The 20,362-nt window shown below is 44.2% G+C and overlaps 1 protein-coding gene across 4 annotated transcripts in view; it reads left to right on the forward strand.

Annotated features, from left to right (window-relative positions):
- The window catches only part of SENP6 (SUMO specific peptidase 6), a 94,042-nt gene that overhangs the window by 55,545 nt on the left and 18,135 nt on the right, over positions 1-20,362 (forward strand). For all 4 annotated transcript variants that reach the window (XM_040428665.1, XM_040428667.1, XM_040428666.1 and 1 more), the window contains 6 exons: positions 1,701-1,892; positions 3,204-3,421; positions 5,082-5,188; positions 7,459-7,575; positions 8,661-8,780; positions 11,061-11,153. In XM_040428665.1, coding sequence (XP_040284599.1) covers positions 1,701-1,892; positions 3,204-3,421; positions 5,082-5,188; positions 7,459-7,575; positions 8,661-8,780; positions 11,061-11,153 — 847 coding nt within the window. The remainder of the gene's footprint in view (positions 1-1,700; positions 1,893-3,203; positions 3,422-5,081; positions 5,189-7,458; positions 7,576-8,660; positions 8,781-11,060; positions 11,154-20,362) is intronic.

The following is a 20,362-nucleotide window of genomic DNA, read 5'->3' on the forward strand; positions in this document are numbered from 1 at the left end:
TCATTAAGGAACATTTTTATTTTTTTATTTTATTTTTTTTTATTTTATTTTTTTTACAGTGCAAACATATGTTAATGGTTTCAGAAATGCTTTTGTAACAGAAAAAGAGGAAAAGTAGAGATTTATTTCACAATTTTCACGTTTTTTCCCCTCAATATTTTATTGAGTTATATCTGTCATATAATGAAGAAAGAAGAAAGGTCCAATGTCTCCTGTGAAAAATATCAAGTACATGTAGTTTGGCTCAGATATTTGCAGTTAGATAGGCCCATTGGTAAAACTGAAAAATTGGCCTGGTTAGGAAGGGGGTTAAAAACTCTGGTAATGAAGCGGTTAAAATAGGTAAGTTAAAGAGGTTTTCCAGGAACTAAGAAAATAAAAATACTCAAATATTACTTTATTATAAATATATATTCTCATAGACCTTTCATTAGTTAGAATGGCTTGTTTTGTCTAGGGAGCAATCATTAGGAGATATACAATGGCTCCCCTCCTATTAGTACACACAAAACCTGTCCTAATCACACAGGACAAGTTACTTCACAACACTGAGCTAAAGAGCTGCCTCATCCTCCTCTGCTACTTGTCAGGGATTATGATGCTGAATACAGATGATAAGATCTTCAGATGACTCTCTGTAGGAATGGTGTTCATGAGGAGACATAAATTACAGAGAGGAGGTGGGGATGTGACTAAGGAGCAGCAGTCTCCATTATCACAGCCCCACATTACCACAGTCTGTCCTGTCCGTCCTCTCCGTTCTTCATGTCTCCTCATGAACTCCATTCCTACAAAGATTAAAGGGGTTGTCTCATCATAGACAATGGGGGCAATTCGCTAGGATATACCCCCGTTGTCTTATAGGTGCGGGTCCCACCGCTGGGACCCGCACCTATATAGAGAACGGAGCCCCGTAAGGTGGTGTCTGGAGGACTCCGGTCCGGCCACCACCAAGCCCCGCTACCATTAATTTCTATGGGGCTGACAGAAATAGCTGAGCCAGCGCTCAGATATTTTTGCCGGCCCCATAGAAAATGAATGGAGGGCGGCTGCCCACTCGCAATGTGACCACCTTCACTTGCGGGGCTTCGTTCTCGATATAGATGCAGGTCCCGGCGGTGGGACCCGCACCTTTAAAACAATGGGGGCATATCCTAGCGATATGCCCCCATTGTCAATGATGAGACAACCCCTTTAAGCTGGAGATCATATTAAACTGTATTCAGGATCATAATCCCTGACAAGCAGAGCAGAGAGGAGGATGTGGCAGCTCTCAGTGTTCTGAAGTAACCAGTCCTGCTATTATGATTAGGACAGGTTTTGTGTGCACTAATAGGAAGGCGCCCATTTTATTTCTCCTAATGATTACTCCCTAGACAAAACAAGCCATTATAACTAAAGTTATTTGTGAAATATTTAGAATAAAAGTTATTTTAAGTATTTTCATTTTCTTAATTCCCTGAGAACCCCTTTAAGATGGCAACACACAGATTATTGATGGCAGATATTATGGTCCAATTTCTGTCAGAAGTAATGAGGCTTGCACATGTAGTATAGGGCAACAGGGTTAATAACTGTCGTGTGTAGCATAGAGAGAGAGATGTATTTGCTAATGAATTTTCTATGTCTGTGGGTGTGGCCTTTTTTTGTGTAATTATTTCTAATACAGCTAGTGAACATGGTATATTTCTTGTCCATAGCACCAGATGTAGAAGGTGGCTCTGAAGAATTAATACTGAAAACATCTGATCTTACAAAGTGTGAGTGGTGCTGTGCAAGAAAGCTTCCTGTAGTCTTTTTTCAAAGTACGCCATCTTTCTGTCAGAAGCTGCGGCTACAGTTTAATATGAGCAGACAAAGTGGACTCAGATGGTATGACTGCAAGGCTTCAAGTAAGTCTCTTTATAGGTTATTTCTTCGAACGTGTTTGGAGGCAGGGTTTACTGGAAGGGGCTCTTGAAACCCCCCTTTGTTTTTTCCATGTTTGAGACTACAGTGCATGCTGGCACATTTCTGTAATAGTTTACATTATGAATGGAAAAATAGACTGTCAGGTAACATGATTCCAAACTAGTCCCCTATGTCCCCCACTTTAACATGTTATTAATTTTATAGATAATAAGAAATTAAGTATATTTGCTATTTACATACTGTTACAAATGATCTAGTGAAGGATCCAGATGACGTTTACTTTTGTATTATGGTGCCACCTAGTGGTCAAAGTGTATAGCAACATGCACATGATAGATGAGAGATCTGCAGGCTCCTATTCAAGCTTAATTTAAAATACAAAGCGTTACACATCATGGGTAATAAATGTGAAATCTACTTCTCCAGGTGTAGCAGACTGCTCGGCGTCTGTGCTGCAAGCTGCTCACAGAACTCCGGGAGGAGGACTAGAGCTTGGGCCATGTCCATAGGCTCTCATAGACGTCACACTTACATGGACATTGAGCAGTCCCAGCTGTTACATCTAGAGATTCCTATGGTGACTCGCTTGGTCATAACATTGCTGGGGAGTATTAGTACATTCTTGAAGTGGAACACCATCTTGTATATCTTGCGGTTGCGCTATATGTGATAAAATAAGTTATTTATCTTCACTTAGAACAGGTAAGCTGCTGGGAAATTTTCTTGGAGCCCATCAACACATTTGCGTTCTGTAGCTTGTGTAGCACCGTAAACAGGATCAATCAGCTCTCCTGACATTTCTAATGTAGTAAGAAGTTGGGTTTCCCATAAAAAGGCCATTCAGGAGAATCTCTTCTCATAGCACTGTGATGTGCCATTCCTCTGTTATTCCTCCTAGAAATGTATTTATGGGTGCTGTTAGTTGAGGGAATGTTCCTACACAGTGAAACTGTCCAATCAGTGCTGACCGTTTCAAAATGCATAGGGATGCACCACTTTGACAAGGGTAATGGTAATGCTCAGTTGGCAATTTATGCATACATTTTCTGGAGGAATAGCAGAGAATTGGCACAGTGCAGAATTATGAGCAAAGACTCTCTAGAATTATTTTATGGGGGATGCAGTAATAATCTATAAAACTGGCGTGTCAGGAGAGCTAACAGATCCACAAGAGTCTGGGGTTTGTGAAATCCCTTTACCTGCAAAGACTAATGACCCCATACCTCTGTTATCAGAAGATATTCCTAACCGTATGGTTCATCCATGATTATGTGCTTCCATTTCTGTCCTAGATGTAGAAGAACAGCACATCGTGTTAATTTTTGAAAGGCCCCTGCTTGTACATGAAAGTGCTTGCTTTGAAAAGATTCTATCTGAAGTTGGAAAAAAACTTGCGATTCCAAACTTTTTATCCAAAATTGTGTTTGATGAAGCTAATCGACGACTAGTTGCCTTTACCAATAATGTTCACGAATCCTCTTCGACTCCCAAGGACCACGTAACTAGAAGCGTGAGTGTTTTCTATTATACACATCTACAAGTGCTGGTCTTTGTGCCTGGAATATTCAGGGGTAGATGTTTGACAAGTCATCAGGCACCTTTCAGTGAAAAAGAAGCAAAAAATCTCTCTCAAAAAGGAAATTTGGCATCAAATTTACATTTTGCAAGCAGAGATTTCTTGTGGTTAGGCATTTCTCATTTAAAAATATTGGAGTGAAATCCAAAGAAAGAAGAGTGAATAAAAAAACCTATTAAGAGTGGTAGAATTGTGGAAAGTGTCCCCACGACGTAGCCCGAAACGGCTCAACAATGGAAAACCGATCACCTCTTAGGGTCCATTCACACGTCCTCAAATGGGTCCGCATCCGTTCCGCAATATCTGGAACGGGTGCGGACCCATTCATTCTCAATGGGGCACAACGGTATGTAGAGAGCACACTATGTGCTCTCCGCATCCGCATTTCCAGAACGCGGCCCCGAACTTCCAGGACGCGGCTCCGCAAAAAAAATAGAACATGTTCTATTCTTGTTCGCAATTGCGGACAAGAATAGGCAGTTCTATGGGGGGTGCCGGCCGGGTGTATTGCGGAACTGCAATACACCACGGACGTGTGAATGGACCCTTATTCAGGGACAGCTTTTTGTAAACTTCTATCCTCTGCTTTAGCTGTAATGTTTTATACAGAGAAATGACTGTCTTTAAAACGGTTTGCAGATACAGTAGATATTTGTCTAGCCCAAGGATCGGCACCCCAGGTGTTGTGAAACTACAATTCCCATCATTCACCATTTATTTTTATGAGAGTTCTGAGAAGAGTAGAGGAGGTATGCATCCTGGGAGTTGTAGTTTCACAACAGCTGGAGTGCCGGAGGTTGCCCATGAACGAACTAGAATGCAGCCATTAGATCATTGGTGAATATCCTGTCTGTCCTTTAAAGTGATACTCCCATCTGGACATTTATGGTGCTGGCTATTTTCAGTGCAGCCGCCTCTCCGTTCCTGGTGGTGTGAAATGGGACCCTGTTCTTGAGACAGGAGCAGGTCTCAGAGTTTGATACCTAAACCTGTTGGACACTTATGGCATATTCTTTGGACATGTCATAAAAAATCCAGAAGGCAGGACCCCTTTAGGATCCAGAAAAACACGACCTGAAGTCAAACAAAGCTAAGGTGTCACTATTCTGAGATGGGCACTTCACACAAGGGCATTTATTAGATCCGTGAGAAAGGTTAAAGTCGGGATGTGTTGAGCTATGGCCAAAATAAAAATCATTAATTGAACATTTTACCTCCGTTAGAGGTAAAAAAAAATCACAATAAATTGAACGTTTTACATCAGGAGGGAGGCGGACATAGTGGGGGCTTGACACACACGTCTAAAAAGCAGGGGAGGGGAGATTGACATAATCTTGCATTATCCTGGTTACTTTCAATTAGTCAGGCTTCTTTTCGAATTAGATTATTTTCTGATTAATCGCCCACCCCTATGTTGAGCATTTGGTAGTTGAATACTTCACTTGGTGTCCAACCTGAAGCAGAAGCCGGGTGTATTAAATTAGGGGGATAAAAGTCTGTAAAATGAACACTTTTTTGTCAGTGTACTTCTTTTTGGCCAGAAGAGATTCTAGTCCCAATTTTTATGAATAATTTTTTTTTGCTTTTCATGCAGGTTACATCGGAAACTCGAATGAAGCTGCGGAATACCACAGGCCAATTGCAGTTCTGTGACGATGAAGAAGGTGACACGCACAATGTCTTTGTGGGCCCTATTGAAAAGTAGGTTTCAAGAAGATTATTTGTTAGCGGTGTTGAAGACGTTTTGAAGAACATTTTCAGCATTGTATTTGGTATAGAAAGGGGGTGTCCCTGACTATCTTGAAAGCAATCATGCTGACCTAACGATTCTGACTAGAGATGGTTTGTCAAAAAAATTAACAGCAGAGTAGATATATATCTAATGCTCAAATATGGATCACCAATGTATAAGGGTCAATATTAAAAGAGTGATCAATTGTAGTTATTAAAATGTAACTTTTAATTAATTATCTAAAATAAATTACCCTTAGATAAACCAAGATATAGGTAAAAAAGAATCACAGTGAATAGGAACACACAGTGCACGGCGGCACTGATATAAATAAACCGTGGTCCTACCACTCTGGCGACAGGTCCCTTGATATGGCAGCCCGGGTCCAATTAGAGACGGATCATTTCTTTCGTGGGCTTTGATAACCATTCGTTGTCGGGGTAGTTGGACAACACCTATTTGCCCCTAAATGAGCCCCTGTGGTGGCCCTAGCCTAGATAGTCAGAGCAGCCTCACCAGAGGGCACTTGTCCTTAAAAGGGCGACCCCGTCCGAAACCTGTCCCTAGAGATGGTCCGTGCTTCATCTGGTCAGTGAGTGCAGGTGACTTGGTGCTCCAGTACCATATGTTAGAAGACAACAAATTGTGCCTGCAGAACGCCCAATAGGCTGTGAGCTTGGGTTGAAAATGTGACCTTGTGGTTTTTCAGTCATGTTTCTATTATATTCACTTGTGTAAGAAGGTAGATACAACAGGTTATTTAAGTTATGCCATCTACCCCCTGAGCTGAAGCAAAGAGGGAGACCCGCATTTCCAAGATTGTATTTCAGCCATACAAGCTAAAAGGCCGTAATTTGGGTTACATCTGCTAATGAACCACTTTAGGTACGTTTTTACCTTGTTCCATCTCTGAAAGACTAAAGACCATGGCCTCTTGAACTGAGTTGTCCTGTGAGGTAGAATTTGCTGATGGTAGATAGACTAACAGAAATGGGGTTAGATCCAAGAATAAGGATATCAACCTTCAACGTATTTCCTCTGTTTAGGAATCAATTTTGGATTTTGAAAATGACATTCGAGAAAATCATCCCAAATCTGCTTTCTGCATGTGCTACACCAAAAAAAGAAAAACAGGGCTCGCACTAAATAGTATTATATGTGTATAAACTTGAAATGGCAAATGAATACAAATAATAAATGTGTAAATATAGCACATATGTGCATATAGGCCAAGCAGGAGGTCTAAAATACATATAATCAGGCAGAACTATAAAAGCTAAGTAGAGAAATCATACATTGTAACCAGGATATAAATATAAAGTGCAAATATCGCAGAGCACATGAATAACTAAAGCTGAATAGTTCACTATGACGCCATGAACAAAATACCTGTGTAATGCTCCAGCAACCCCAACGTACGTTTCACGCAAGCTTCTTCAGGGGGAAGTGTGGAAGTCATCTTGTGTGCTCTTTTTTTCCACCATCCATTGTTTTCTATGTGTTTTTACTGTGATTGGTCTCGTATGGAGACGCTAATAAAGTTTATACATATATAATACTATTTAGTGCGAGCCCTGTTTTTCTTTTTTTGGTGTACTACTATACGTGCTGGCTTTGCACGGGTACTCACTTTTGTGAGTCATTTATTATTGGTGCTTTCTGCATGTGCTGTTCCAAGACTCTTCTGACTCTGAAGCTTGTTTTTATCACTTTTGGATTTGCATTCCCCGCACCTTCATTAGGACATGACAGCCAATGTGATATTCCTAATCTTCCATAGTCAGAACCTTATTTCAAGCATGTCCAGTTCAGATAAACACATGATCGTCTGTGAATGTTGTATAGCGGAGATATCTTTTTGGTTAATAGCTATTTAAACTGGTTGGCCAGTTTATATTACCAGGTGCACATGCGCTTGTAACATCAGCAACCTCCATTCACTGAGGACAGACTGCGCATGCGCCAGTATGAGTGAATGGAGGCCGCTGATTGACGGGATCCTCCATCCTATTCACAGCGCAGTACTGGCACGGAGGTCAGAGGACCTGCGTGTAGACATGAGTTTTTCTTATGAAACTTTCGGACATCAGTGCTGATTATTACTAGCTGCATGCATGTGTTACCAGCCCATGTGCACTAGTAATATAAACACTTTCTTATGCCTGTCCTAACCTATATATTTTTGGATGATTTATTTGCCTGTTTTTGTACAAATGTTAACTGATTTCTTTTCTTTTAGATTGATTGTTTATCCTCCACCTCCTGCAAAAGGCGGGATCTCCGTCACTAATGAAGACCTCCATTGCTTAAATGAAGGAGAATTTTTAAATGACGTTATTATTGATTTCTATTTAAAGTAAGTTTAGTCATGTTTTTCATGTATGCAGGCTTAGCTTTTTGTTGTTTGACACACTGAAATGTGTTCCACTGACTCCATCTTGCCTCATCCGATTGAGATTGAATGGCAAGTCCATTCACCACTATGGGAGTTTCACTGTAGCTCCCATAGAATTGAATGGAGGGAACCTTGTCATTCAAGAACAAACACGATTACCTTTTAGTGGGGGAAAAAACACTTTATATTATTTTACAAATTGCTAATATTTTGGTAAATGTAGGAAATGGTGAAAAATGAAGAAATAACCTATTCTCATGTATTCAGTCTCTAGCTGGTCTTTGCCAGTTCTGCAGTGATAACCTTATATATTCACATGTCGCTGTAGCCAGATATCACAAGCTGTACTTGTGTACTTCTTTCACTTTGGGGCCTCAGTTCTAGAGATAATTGTGGGTCACAGAAGTGGTACCTGCACCTGTCTGACATTGCTGGAATATCCTAGCAATATGGCACCAATGTATGAGGTGAGACAATCCCTTTCATTTCTAACTTATAGATCCATACACTAGTATGTGCCTTTTATTGTGCACGGACACCTGAGATAGATTTCCCTTACCTGTCTAGTTGAGGCAGTATTCATTCTTCTATATTTTATGCACTTGCCAGTATCACAGAAATAGAGGTATTCAAGTCCTGCTGTCTGCATCCTATTTAAAGGGAATCTGTCGCCCTGATTTTGCATTATTATCTACAGTAATACCTGCGTACTGCAGATAGAGTCCCGCTCTCTATTTTTTATTTTTCTTTTGCCCCCAGTTCCCCCGCTGTCAGTGCTCAAATCTGCAGTAAAATACACAGTCCGGACTGCTGTGCTGTTCTAACATAATGGCGAGGGCTCGTGTGCGCATGCACAGCAGCCCCGACAACAGCTCTGAGCGCTGACAGTAGGAACATAAGAAATAGTGATCTGGACTCCTTATATGCTGTAGTACGCATGTTTTACTGTAGATAGTAGTCCAAACTCGGGGTGACAGATTCCCTTTAACAGGATTCTGTGGTGGAATAAATGGTCTCCTAAACATTTCTGTTTTCTTATCATCTAGGTATTTAGTCCTTGAGAAACTTCGAGAAAAGGCTGACAAAATCCATATTTTTAGTTCATTTTTCTACAAGCGTCTCAATCAGAGAGAGAGGAGGAATCTCCAGGATACTGCAAACTTAACGTAAGCTGACAGTGATATGTTAGCAGTATTTTACAGCCTAGTACATATTTCCTTTTAACATTGGGTAATTAATAATTGCATGCAATGTATTTTACCGCTACTAGTAAATAGAATCTGCATTGGGAGTGGAATCATTGCATGTGTGAATAAAGTAATGTTTAAATGATGACATCCTCTGACTGCTGTCCTGATTTACCCTAGGCCTGATTGTTATTTATGACATACATGTATGTGTATATATCTATATCTGGAATGGCCGCTGCCCACAACGTTCCCGTACAGGGGAGTTGTAATATTCATATGAATGGGCAGCCGTTAATTACAGTACAGACCAACAGTTTGGACACACCTTCTCATTCAAAGAGTTTTCTTTATTTTCATGACTATGAAGGCATCAAAACTATGAATTAACACATGTGGAATTATATACATAACAAACAAGTGTGAAACAACTGAAAATATGTCATATTCTAGGTTCTTCAAAGTAGCCACCTTTTGCTTTGATTACTGCTTTGCACATTCTTGGCATTCTCTTGATGAGCTTCAAGAGGTAGTCCCCTGAAATGGTCTTCCAACAGTCTTGAAGGAGTTCCCAGAGATGCTTAGCACTTGTTGGCCCTTTTGCCTTTACTCTGCGGTCCAGCTCACCCCAAACCATCTCGATTGGGTTCAGGTCCTGTGACTGTGGAGGCCAGGTCATCTGGCGCAGCACCCCATCACTCTCCTTCATGGTCAAATAGCCCTTACTTTCAAAGTTTTCCCAATTTTTCGGCTGACTGACTAACCTTCATTTCTTAAAGTAAATGTTGGCCACTCGTTTTTCTTTACTTAGCTGCTTTTTTCTTGCCATAATACAAATTCTAACAGTCTATTCAGTAGGACTATCAGCTGTGTATCCCCCTGACTTCTCCTCAACGCAACTGATGGTCCCAACCCCATTTATAAGGCAAGAAATCCCACTTATTAAACCTGACAGGGCACACCTGTGAAGTGAAAACCATTTCAGGGGACTACCTCTTGATGCTCATCAAGAGAATGCCAAGAGTGTGCAAAGCAGTAATCAAAGCAAAAGGTGGCTACTTTGAAGAACCTAGAATATGACATATTTTCAGTTGTTTCACACTTGCTTGTTATGTATATAATTCCACATGTGTTAATTCATAGTTTTGATGCCTTCAGTGTGAATCTACAATTTTCATAGTAATGAAAATAAAGAAAACTCTTTGAATGAGGTGTGTCCAAACTTTTGGTCTGTACTGTACGTGCTCAGGTAAAGCCTTCCAGAGCTCTTTTTAGTGGCCCTACATTCTGTCTGATCCAGAGGTATCTTGAGCGACCTACTACCTCTGTAAAGTCTCATGATTGGTGACGATCTCTGTACAGCGCTGTGGGGTATGTTGATGTTATATCCGCATAGAACAGTAAATATAAAGGGGGAATTTATCATCGGGGGGGGGGATTCTTTAAAGAGGACCTTTCATCGGTCCAAACATTGTGAACTAAGTATCATGACATATACAGCGGCGCTCAGGGATCTCCCTGCACTTACTATTATCCCTGGGCGCCGCTCCCTTCTGCTATGCCCTCTGGTATGTTCGGGGACTTGGTTATAGTAGGCGGAGTCTGCACTTGTTCTGCTGGGCGTCTCCTTCTCCTTTTTTCTCCCAGGCTGTGAGCTCTGCAATGCGATTGGCCAGCGCTACAGCCTAGGAGAAGGAGACGCCCAGCAGAACAAGAGCAGACTCTGCCTACTATAACCAAGTCTCCGAACATACCGGAGGGCATAGCAGAAGGGAGCGGCGCCCAGGGATAATAGTAAGTGCAGTGAGATCCCTGGGCGCTGCTGTATATGTCATGATACTTAGTTCACAATGTTTGGACCGATGAAAGGTCCTCTTTAAGTCCATTTTTCTTGAATCTGCATTGCTATTATTTGCACCAGATTTCTCAAACATCACAAGTTGTTTGATAAGTTGCATTTTTAAATATGTCTTGAAATGTTACTCAACTTTTTATGCAAAAGCCCTCTTTTGTGACTTAGTCAGAATTCTGGGGTGCAGGACTTGATAGATTACCCACCCCCCCCCTCCCCCTCTTATGGGGTGCCAGAAGGGGTGGCTAAAAATCTCCCTGCTTACTGTGTAAATCAATATCAAGTAATATTCCCAAATGCAGCATATGGACTAGACTGTTCTAGTACATAATCGTGGAGCTGTTCATAGACTTGTGTCCATTATAGTTTTCAATCACTGTGCTGATAGTAATGTCCTTCTTTCTTAGGTTACAACAGAGGAGGCATGGAAGAGTAAAAACATGGACCAGACATGTGGATATCTTTCAGAAAGACTTCGTATTTGTTCCACTTAATGAAGCGTATGTAAATTCTGAAAAGCTCTATACACTACTGCTTTAACTTTGGTCATTTTCAACTTGAAAACCATATGATGTTCATTCAGGTACCTGATGTTCACGTCCGTATGCTGTATAGACAGTGCTCGGGCTGAACACTGACCCATTATAGCCGATGGGCAAGTCACATGTGGCACTTTCCACACAAACCATTCGTCTGTGCAGAGAATATCACAGCATGCACCATTGAGATCAGATTTTTTTTCCCCAGCAAATTTGCCCATTTGATGAATGGACAAGTGAGAAGAATGGACCGCACAGGACATCAGCAGTGTGTGGTCTGTTTAAAGGGAACCTGTCACATTGAACATGGTGTCTGAGCTGAAGGCAGCATATTATAGAGCCGGAAGAACTGAGCAGTTTGATATACAGTTTTGTGGAAAAAGATTAACTAAAACTTTATTCATATAAATTCCTGCTTATTCTGAGCTTAGAAGTCCAGGAGGCGGTCCTATCAGTGACTGACAGCTATTTCTGTATACACAGTCATAGAGGGAAGGCTTCCAATCACTGATAGGACCGACTCCTTCAGTCAGTGGCTGACAGCTATCTCTGTATACACAGTCATAGAGGGAAGGCTTCCAATCACTGATAGGACCGACTCCTTCAGTCAGTGGCTGACAGCTATCTCTGTATACACAGTCATAGAGGAAAGGCTTCCAATCACTGATAGGACCGACTCCTTGTCTTCAGTCAGTGACTGACCTCTATCTTTGTATATACAGTCATAGAGGGAAGGCTGTCAGTCACTGATAGGACCGACTCCTTGTCTTCAGTTAGTGACTGACAGCTATCTCTGTATACACAGTCATAGAGGGAAGGCTGTCAGTCACTGATAGGACCGACTCCTTGTCTTCAGTCAGTGACTGACAGCTATCTCTCTATACACAGTCATAGAGGGAAGGCTGTCAGTCACTGATAGGACCGTCTCCTTGTCTTCAGTCAGTGACTGACCTCTATCTCTGTATATACAGTCATAGAGGGAAGGCTGTCAGTTACTGATAGGACCGACTCCTTGTCTTCAGTCAGTGACTGACAGCTATCTCTGTATACACAGTCATAGAGGGAAGGCTTCCAATCACTGATAGGACCGACTCCTTGTCTTCAGTCAGTGACTGACAGCTATCTCTGTATACACAGTCATAGAGGGAAGGCTGTCAGTCACTGATAGGACCCCCCCCTTGTCTTCAGTCAGTGACTGACAGCTATCTCTGTATACACAGTCATAGAGGGAAGGCTTCCAATCACTGATAGGACCGACTCCTTGTCTTCAGTCAGTGACTGAGAGCAATCTCTGTATACACAGTCATAGAGGGAAGGCTGTCAGTCACTGATAGGACAGACTCCTTGTCTTCAGTCAGTGACTGACAGCTATCTCTGTATACACAGTCATAGAGGGAAGGCTTCCAATCACTGATAGGACCGACTCCTTGTCTTCAGTCAGTGACTGACAGCTATCTCTGTATACACAGTCATAGAGGGAAGGCTGTCAGTCACTGATAGGACCGACTCCTTGTCTTCAGTCAGTGACTGACAGCTATCTCTGTATACACAGTCATAGAGGGAAGGCTGTCAGTCACTGATAGGACCGACTCCTTCAGTCAGTGACTGACAGCTATCTCTCTATACACAGTCATAGAGGGAAGGCTGTCAATCACTGATAGGACCGACAGCTATCTCTGTATACACAGTCATAGAGGGAAGGCTTCCAACCACTGATAGGACCGACTCCTTCAGTCAGTGACTGACAGCTATCTCTGTATACACAGTCATAGAGGGAAGGCTGTCAGTCACTGATAGGACCCCCCCCTTGTCTTCAGTCAGTGACTGACAGCTATCTCTGTATACACAGTCATAGAGGGAAGGCTTCCAATCACTGATAGGACCGACTCCTTGTCTTCAGTCAGTGACTGACAGCTATCTCTGTACACACAGTCATAGAGGGAAGGCTTCCAATCACTGATAGGACCGACTCCTTGTCTTCAGTCAGTGACTGACAGCTATCTCTGTATATACAGTCATAGAGGGAAGGCTTCCAATCACTGATAGGACCGACTCCTTGTCTTCAGTCAGTGACTGACAGCTATCTCTGTATACACAGTCATAGAGGGAAGGCTGTCAGTCACTGATAGGACCCCCCCCTTGTCTTCAGTCAGTGACTGACAGCTATCTCTGTATACACAGTCATAGAGGGAAGGCTTCCAATCACTGATAGGACCGACTCCTTGTCTTCAGTCAGTGACTGAGAGCAATCTCTGTATACACAGTCATAGAGGGAAGGCTGTCAGTCACTGATAGGACCGACTCCTTGTCTTCAGTCAGTGACTGACAGCTATCTCTGTATACACAGTCATAGAGGGAAGGCTGTCAGTCACTGATAGGACCGACTCCTTCAGTCAGTGACTGACAGCTATCTCTCTATACACAGTCATAGAGGGAAGGCTGTCAATCACTGATAGGACCGACAGCTATCTCTGTATACACAGTCATAGAGGGAAGGCTTCCAACCACTGATAGGACCGACTCCTTCAGTCAGTGACTGACAGCTATCTCTCTATACACAGTCATAGAGGGAAGGCTGTCAATCACTGATAGGACCGACTCCTTGTCTTCAAAGACCAGAATGAGCAGCAATTTAAATAAATGAAAAACAAGTTTTTACTGATTCTTTCCCCCCAAAAAACTATAGCTCAATCTGCTCAGCTCCTCCTGCTCTTTAATATGGTGTACAGTTTAATTTGCAGTTTCATGGTGACATTTTCCTTTTAATTCCTTGAGGACATCTGTGATACAAGTACAGCGGAAGCCCATTCTTTAAAAATGTTTGAAACAGCAGGCACTCTGGTCTAATGTCTGTGCTTGGCGCCAATGCCGATCACAGACATTTAACCCCTGAGATGCAGTTGTCTTTTGTGACAATGGCATCTGAAGCGGCTTTTCCCAGGGGCGCTGCGCTACAGGGCCTGAACAGCTCCCCCATGTGGCTGATGATCTCTTGTGGTAGCCTCAGTCCCTATGCAGGATCCTATTCTACCAATAGTAGTACTCTAGCAATAGTTCCTATGGAGCCCTGTGTGGTGGCAGGGCTCCATAGGAATATATTAAATGTCCCATAGGTTGCAATAGTAATTCATTGTAGTCTGTCAGACAAGCAATCTAAGAATTGCATGTTCAAGTCCCCTAAGGGGACTTAAAATATGTGTAAGAAAAAAATGGCCGATTCACTGCTTTCGTAACTTCACCCCCCTAATAAAATTAATAAGTGATACACACTTTGTGTTAAATGGTATCAGTACACACACACTCTAAAATGGTATCAATAAAAACTACAGATCGCCCTGCCAAAAATGAGCCATCACTAGGGATGAGCGGACCAGTGGATGTTCGGGTTCGGCCAAACTTCGAGTCTAAGTTCGGGTTCGGGACCCGAACTCAAACCCTAACCCCATTGAAGTCAATGGGTACCCAAACTTTGGTGCACTAAAATGGCTGTAAAATAGTCATAGTAAGGGCTAGAGGGCTGCAAAAGGAAGCAAAATGGGGGTAAGAGCGGGACAATTGCCTGCAAACAAATGTGGATAGGGAAATTACTTAAAATAACATAGAATAGAAAAAAAATATGTTTTTCATTTATTTTATTTTTTTACATTTGGGAAGGCCCCAAAACATTGGGAAATAGAAAAGAGAAATTGCGCTGGAGTATAACAATGGGTGCGGCCGGTATACTTGTCTATTCAGCACAAGATACGGACAAGTCTTGTGGGATCCATGCCTGGTTCATTTTAATGAACGTGAGCTTGTCCACGTTGGCTGTGGACAGGCGGCTGCGTTTGGCTTGTCTGTGATAACCCCCTCCTGCTGTGCTAAACACACGTTCCGACAATACACTGGCCACAGGGCAGGCCAGCACCTCCAAGGCGTATAGGGCAAGCTCAGGCCATGTGCCCAATATGGAGACCCAGAAGTTGAAGGGGGCAGACCCGTCAGTCAGTACGTGTAGGCATGTGCACAGGTACTGTTCCACCATGTTGCTGAAATGCTGCCTCCTGCTAAGATGTTCTGTATTAGCTGGTGGTGCTTGTTGTTGTGGCTTGCTGACAAAGCATTACCACATTTTGGCCATGCTAACCCTCCCTTCTGAGGTGCTCTGCGGTGCCCCAACTGCGTTGGCGACTTCTTCCTCCTCCTCTGCCTTCGCCTTGTGCATCCACTGAGCCCGTGCTGTCAGGTGGGAATGCCATTGGCAGCGCATCTACTAGCATTCGCTTGTACTTGCGCATCTTCCGATCACACTCCAGTGACAGAATTAAGGACAGCACGTTGTCCTTGTAGCGGGGATCCAGCAGGGTGGCCACCCAGTAATCAGCACTGGTTAGAATGTGGGCAACTCAGTGGTGGTTGCGCATGCACTGCAGCATGTAGTCGCTCATGTGTGCCAGGCTGCCCAGAGGCAACGACAAGCTGTCCTCTGTGGGAGGTGTGTCCTCTGTATCCCCAAGCCACACACCAGTGATGCCCATGAGCTGCTTTGGATGTCACCCTGCTGTGAACACTGTTCCTCTTCTTCATCATCCTCCTCCTCCTCATCCTTCAGAACTGTGTCCTGGCTGGACAGTTGTGTACCTGGCCTCTGTTGGTGCAGGAACCCACCCTCCGAGCCACTTGTGAATGACTGGCCTGATAACTGTGGAAATGATCCCTCTTCCTCCCATGCCACATCCTCTTCCATCATCGCCCGAAACATTTTTTCAAGGAGACATAGAAGTGAGAGAGCAACGCTAAGGACTGTATCATCGGCTTTGGCTATGTTGGTGGACTTCTCGAAACAGCACAAAATGGCACACACATCCCGCATGGAGGCCCACTCGTTGGTGGTAAAGTGGTGTTGTTCCGCAGAGCGACTCACCCGTGCGTGCTGCATCTGAAACGCCACTATCGCCTGCTGCTGCTCGCACAGTCCCTCCAGCATGTGCAAGGTGGCGTTCCACCTTGTGGGTACGTCGTATATGAGGCGGTGAGCAGGAAGGGCGAAGTTACGCTGCAGCGCAGACAAGCAAGCAGCAGGGTGAGAACGCCGAAAGTGAGCACAGACGGCCTCCTCTTTCTGCAGCAGCTCTGACATATTGGGGTAATTTTTCAGGAACCTCTGCACCACCAAAGTCAGCACATGCACCATGCAAGGGATGTGTGCATCAAACCCGCTAGGCCCAGAGCTGCTACGAGATTTCACCCGTTATCGCACACCACCAGGCCGGGCTTGAGGCTCAGTGGCACCAACCACTCGTAGATCTGTTATTCCATGTCCGTCCACAGCTCCTGCGCGGTGTGGGGTTTTTCCCCCAAACAGATGAGTTTCAAAACAGCCTGCTGTCGTTTCACCCTGGCTGTGCTGAAATTGGTGGTGCAGGCAGATTTTGTCCGCCACTTGGTTGTGCACGGCAGGAATGGCTCCTGGAAAAGTAGTGGCGGCTGGGAACCATGTACTGTGGAACATTCACTGCCATAAGGTTTTTAAAAGTCTCCGTCTCCACCAGCTGGAATGACAGCATTTCAAAGGCCAGGAATTTTGAAATGCTGGAATTCAGGGCCAGGGATCGCAGGTGGGTAGGGGGGTCCTTCCTCTTTCTCTCCAGTGTTTGGGGGATGGACATCTGAACGCTTCCATGGGACATTGTGGGGATGCTTGGTGATAGTGGTGGTATTGCTGCAACATCCTCTGTTTGCGGGGTGGCAGGTGCCACTGTCACTCCAGAGGAAGGGGGGGGGGGGGGGGGGAAGAGGCCGAGATCACAACACAAGAGGGAGCATGAGGAGCCTGAGATCTTTTATGGTTTTTAAGGTGTGTAATCCACTGCAGCTCGTGCTTTGCATTTAGATAATGCCTGTCACATATGCAGTGCAGGTGTACCTCACATCAAAAATAGGTATATGTCACCCACCGATCTAGCAGACGGATTAACTATATTAATTTCCCTGTCACGTATGCAGTGCAGGTGTACTTCACACCAAAAATGTGTATATGTCACCCACCGAACTAACAGACATATTAACTATTATATTTCTGTGTCAGGGGTACAAAGATGGTACATTGCACCCACAAAAAAATCACTATAGGTCACCCACAGAATAAATAGCCAGATGAGATTGCTAACACTCTCCCTCACTTCAGCTGCCTGCTTCCTGTCCCTGCACTACTGAGAGCTGATGGACGGTGCTACACGTGATCCAGCTTGTATAGAGGCTGGGTGACATGATACACCGGCCAATCACAGCCATTACTAGGCATGGCTGTGATGGCTTTTAAGTGCCTACTGCTTAAAAGCTTGTTGATTGGCTGCCCTGCAGCCTTTAGACAAGCTTTATTAAATGCCCGAACACTGAACCCGAACTTTTGCTGCACGGACCCGAACTTTGCAGTTTGGGTTCGCTCAACACTAGCCATCACACAGCTCTATGGACATAACAATGAAAATGTTATTGGGGGGCGCTATTTTCAAGGTTTTTATTTCTTTCTAAGTATTAAAATGCAAAAAAAAATAATGCAGATGTATTGCTGTAATTGTACTGACCTGGAGAATTAAGGTAACCAATCAGTTTACTGCATAAGGAACGCTGTAAAAACAAAACCCATAAAACTGTCATGGAATTGCATTTTTTTTTCCAACTTTCACCCTATTTGAATTTTTTTCCCACCCTCCCACTACGTCATATGCAATATTAAATGGTACCATTAGAAAGTACAACTTGTCCCACACAAAAATGAAAAATAAAAAAGTTATAGCCGCTGGAAGGCAGGGATTAAAAAATGAAAGTGCAAAAAGGAAAATCGCCTTGTCCTCCAGGGGTTAAAAATTGCCTTTTGTTTTTTATCTCCCCAGCCATGGCACAGACCAGTGGAAGCTCACTCGTCTGAATCAGTCCTTAAACTGCTTAAAGGGAACCTGTCATGTGGATTTTGTGTATAGAGCTGAGGACATGGGTTACTAGATGGCCGCTAGCATATCCGCAATATCCAGTCCCCATAGCTCTGTGTGCTTTTATTGTGTAAAAAAAACAAAAACATTTTGATACATATGCAAATTAAAGGGAGTCTGTCACCTCCATATGGCCATATACAGTGCTTACATGGCTCTGTAGCACACCTACACAGGATTGTAACGGTACCTTTGTTCTTTTCTTTAGACTTGCACAAGCAGGAAAAACGAAGTGCCCAGGGGCGGCGTTCAGTGTGTAGGTGCCCAGGCTGCTCTGCCTTCTTTTCACTTTACTCCTCCCCAGTCTCTGCCTTTGCCCGCCTTCCAAGTCCGGACCTATCGATGAGGCAAGAGACTTGGAGGGCGAGAAGGCAGAGGCTGTGGAGGAGTAAAGTGAAAAGAAGGCAGAGCAGCCTGGGCACCTACACACTGAACGCCGCCCCTGGGCACTTGCCAGTGCTCATTTGCATATGAATTGAACTTAGTTTTTCCTGCTGGTGAAAATCTAAAGAAAAGAACAAAGGTACCGTTACAATCCTGTATAGGTGTGCTACAGAGCCATGTAAGCGCTGTATATGGCCATATGGAGGTGACAGACTCCCTTTAACCTGAGATGAGTCCTGTCCCTGACTCATCTCTGACACAACTCATCTCAGGTTAATTTGCATATGGATCAAATCGTTTTTTTTACACAATAAAAGCACACAGAGCTATGGGGACTAGGTATTGCAGATGTGCTAGCGCAGGGCTCGACAAATCCCAGGCGCCAGGTCGCCATGGCGACCAGGAATTTAGTCCTGGCGCTTGGGTATTTGTCAGCCCGTTTTCAAAGGTGCCCGGGCGATGGGTGCGGAGCTGCCGTTCTGTCCGGAGGCAGCACTGTGTGAGTCAGCTCGGTCACAGCACACAATAGCAGAGACGCTGGCAGCGGGGAGGGACTCGGGAGGAGTGTAATCTGATCCTAGAGTGGAAGCTGCTTCTGCCAGCCCCTCCCCTCCCCGCCCACCAACCAATCAGAGCTCAGGCAAGGCAAGCACTAGCAGCTCTGAGCCGAGTCACTGACACAAGTACAGGGAGTCTAAGGGCTCTTTCACACTTGCGTTATTGTCTTCCGGCATAGAGTTCCGTCGTCGGGACTCTATGCCGGAAGAATACTGATCAGGATTATCCTAATGCATTCTGAATGGAGAGTAATCCGTTCAGGATGCATCAGGATGTCTTCAGTTCCGGTACGGAACGTTTTTTGGCCGGAGAAAATACCGCAGCATGCTGCGCTTTTTGCTCCGGCCAAAAATCCTGAAGACTTGCCGCAAGGCCGGATCCGGGATCAATGCCCATTGAAAGGCATTGATCCGGATCCGGCCTTAAGCTAAACGTCGTTTCGGCGCATTGCCGGACCCGACGTTTAGCTTTTTCTGAATAGTTACCATGGCTACCGGGACGCTAAAGTCCTGACAGCCATGGTAAGTGTAGCGGGGAGCAGGGGAGCAGCATACTTACCGTCCGTGCGGCTCCCCGGGCGCTCCAGAGTGACGTCAGGGCGCCCCAAGCGCATGGATCACGTGATCACATGGATCACGTCATCCATGCGCATGGGGCGCTCTGACGTCATTCTGGAGCGCCCGGGGAGCCGCACGGACTGTAAGTATACTGCTCCCCCGCTCCCCGCTCCTACTATGGCAACCAGGACTTTAATAGCGTCCTGGGTGCCATAGTAACACTGAAAGCATTTGGAAGACGGTTCCGTCTTCAAATGCTTTCAGTACACTTGCGTTGTTACGGATCCGGCAGGCACCTCCGGCAACGGAAGTGCATGCCGGATCCCAACAACGCAAGTGTGAAAGAGGCCTAAGTAAGAAAGAATCGAATGAGTCACAGGTTCAAAGAATCTAAAGATCCTACAGTTAGTGACTCATTCGATTCTTTGAGTTAAAAGAACAGTCAGTCAGACTCTAGAACAGGTTACACTGAGGCTGTGGCTGATGCTTTTGCAGCAGTGATAAGATTAAGGGACAGGAGCAGAGAGATAAGAGAAGTGACAGGACAGTTTAGATTACAGTTTGAATTAACCCTTTAGGATCAAATTGGCTTCTCAAGGAGATATATATGTTAAAGGCATCCCTTCTTCTGTCTCATTCAGTAGCTATTTAACTAAGGCCTTATTCACACGTCCGTTTCTTTCCTGATCTGTTCTGTTTT

This window comes from Bufo bufo, chromosome 4 (assembly GCF_905171765.1).
Source record: "Bufo bufo chromosome 4, aBufBuf1.1, whole genome shotgun sequence".
Classification (NCBI taxonomy): Eukaryota; Metazoa; Chordata; class Amphibia; order Anura; family Bufonidae; genus Bufo; species Bufo bufo.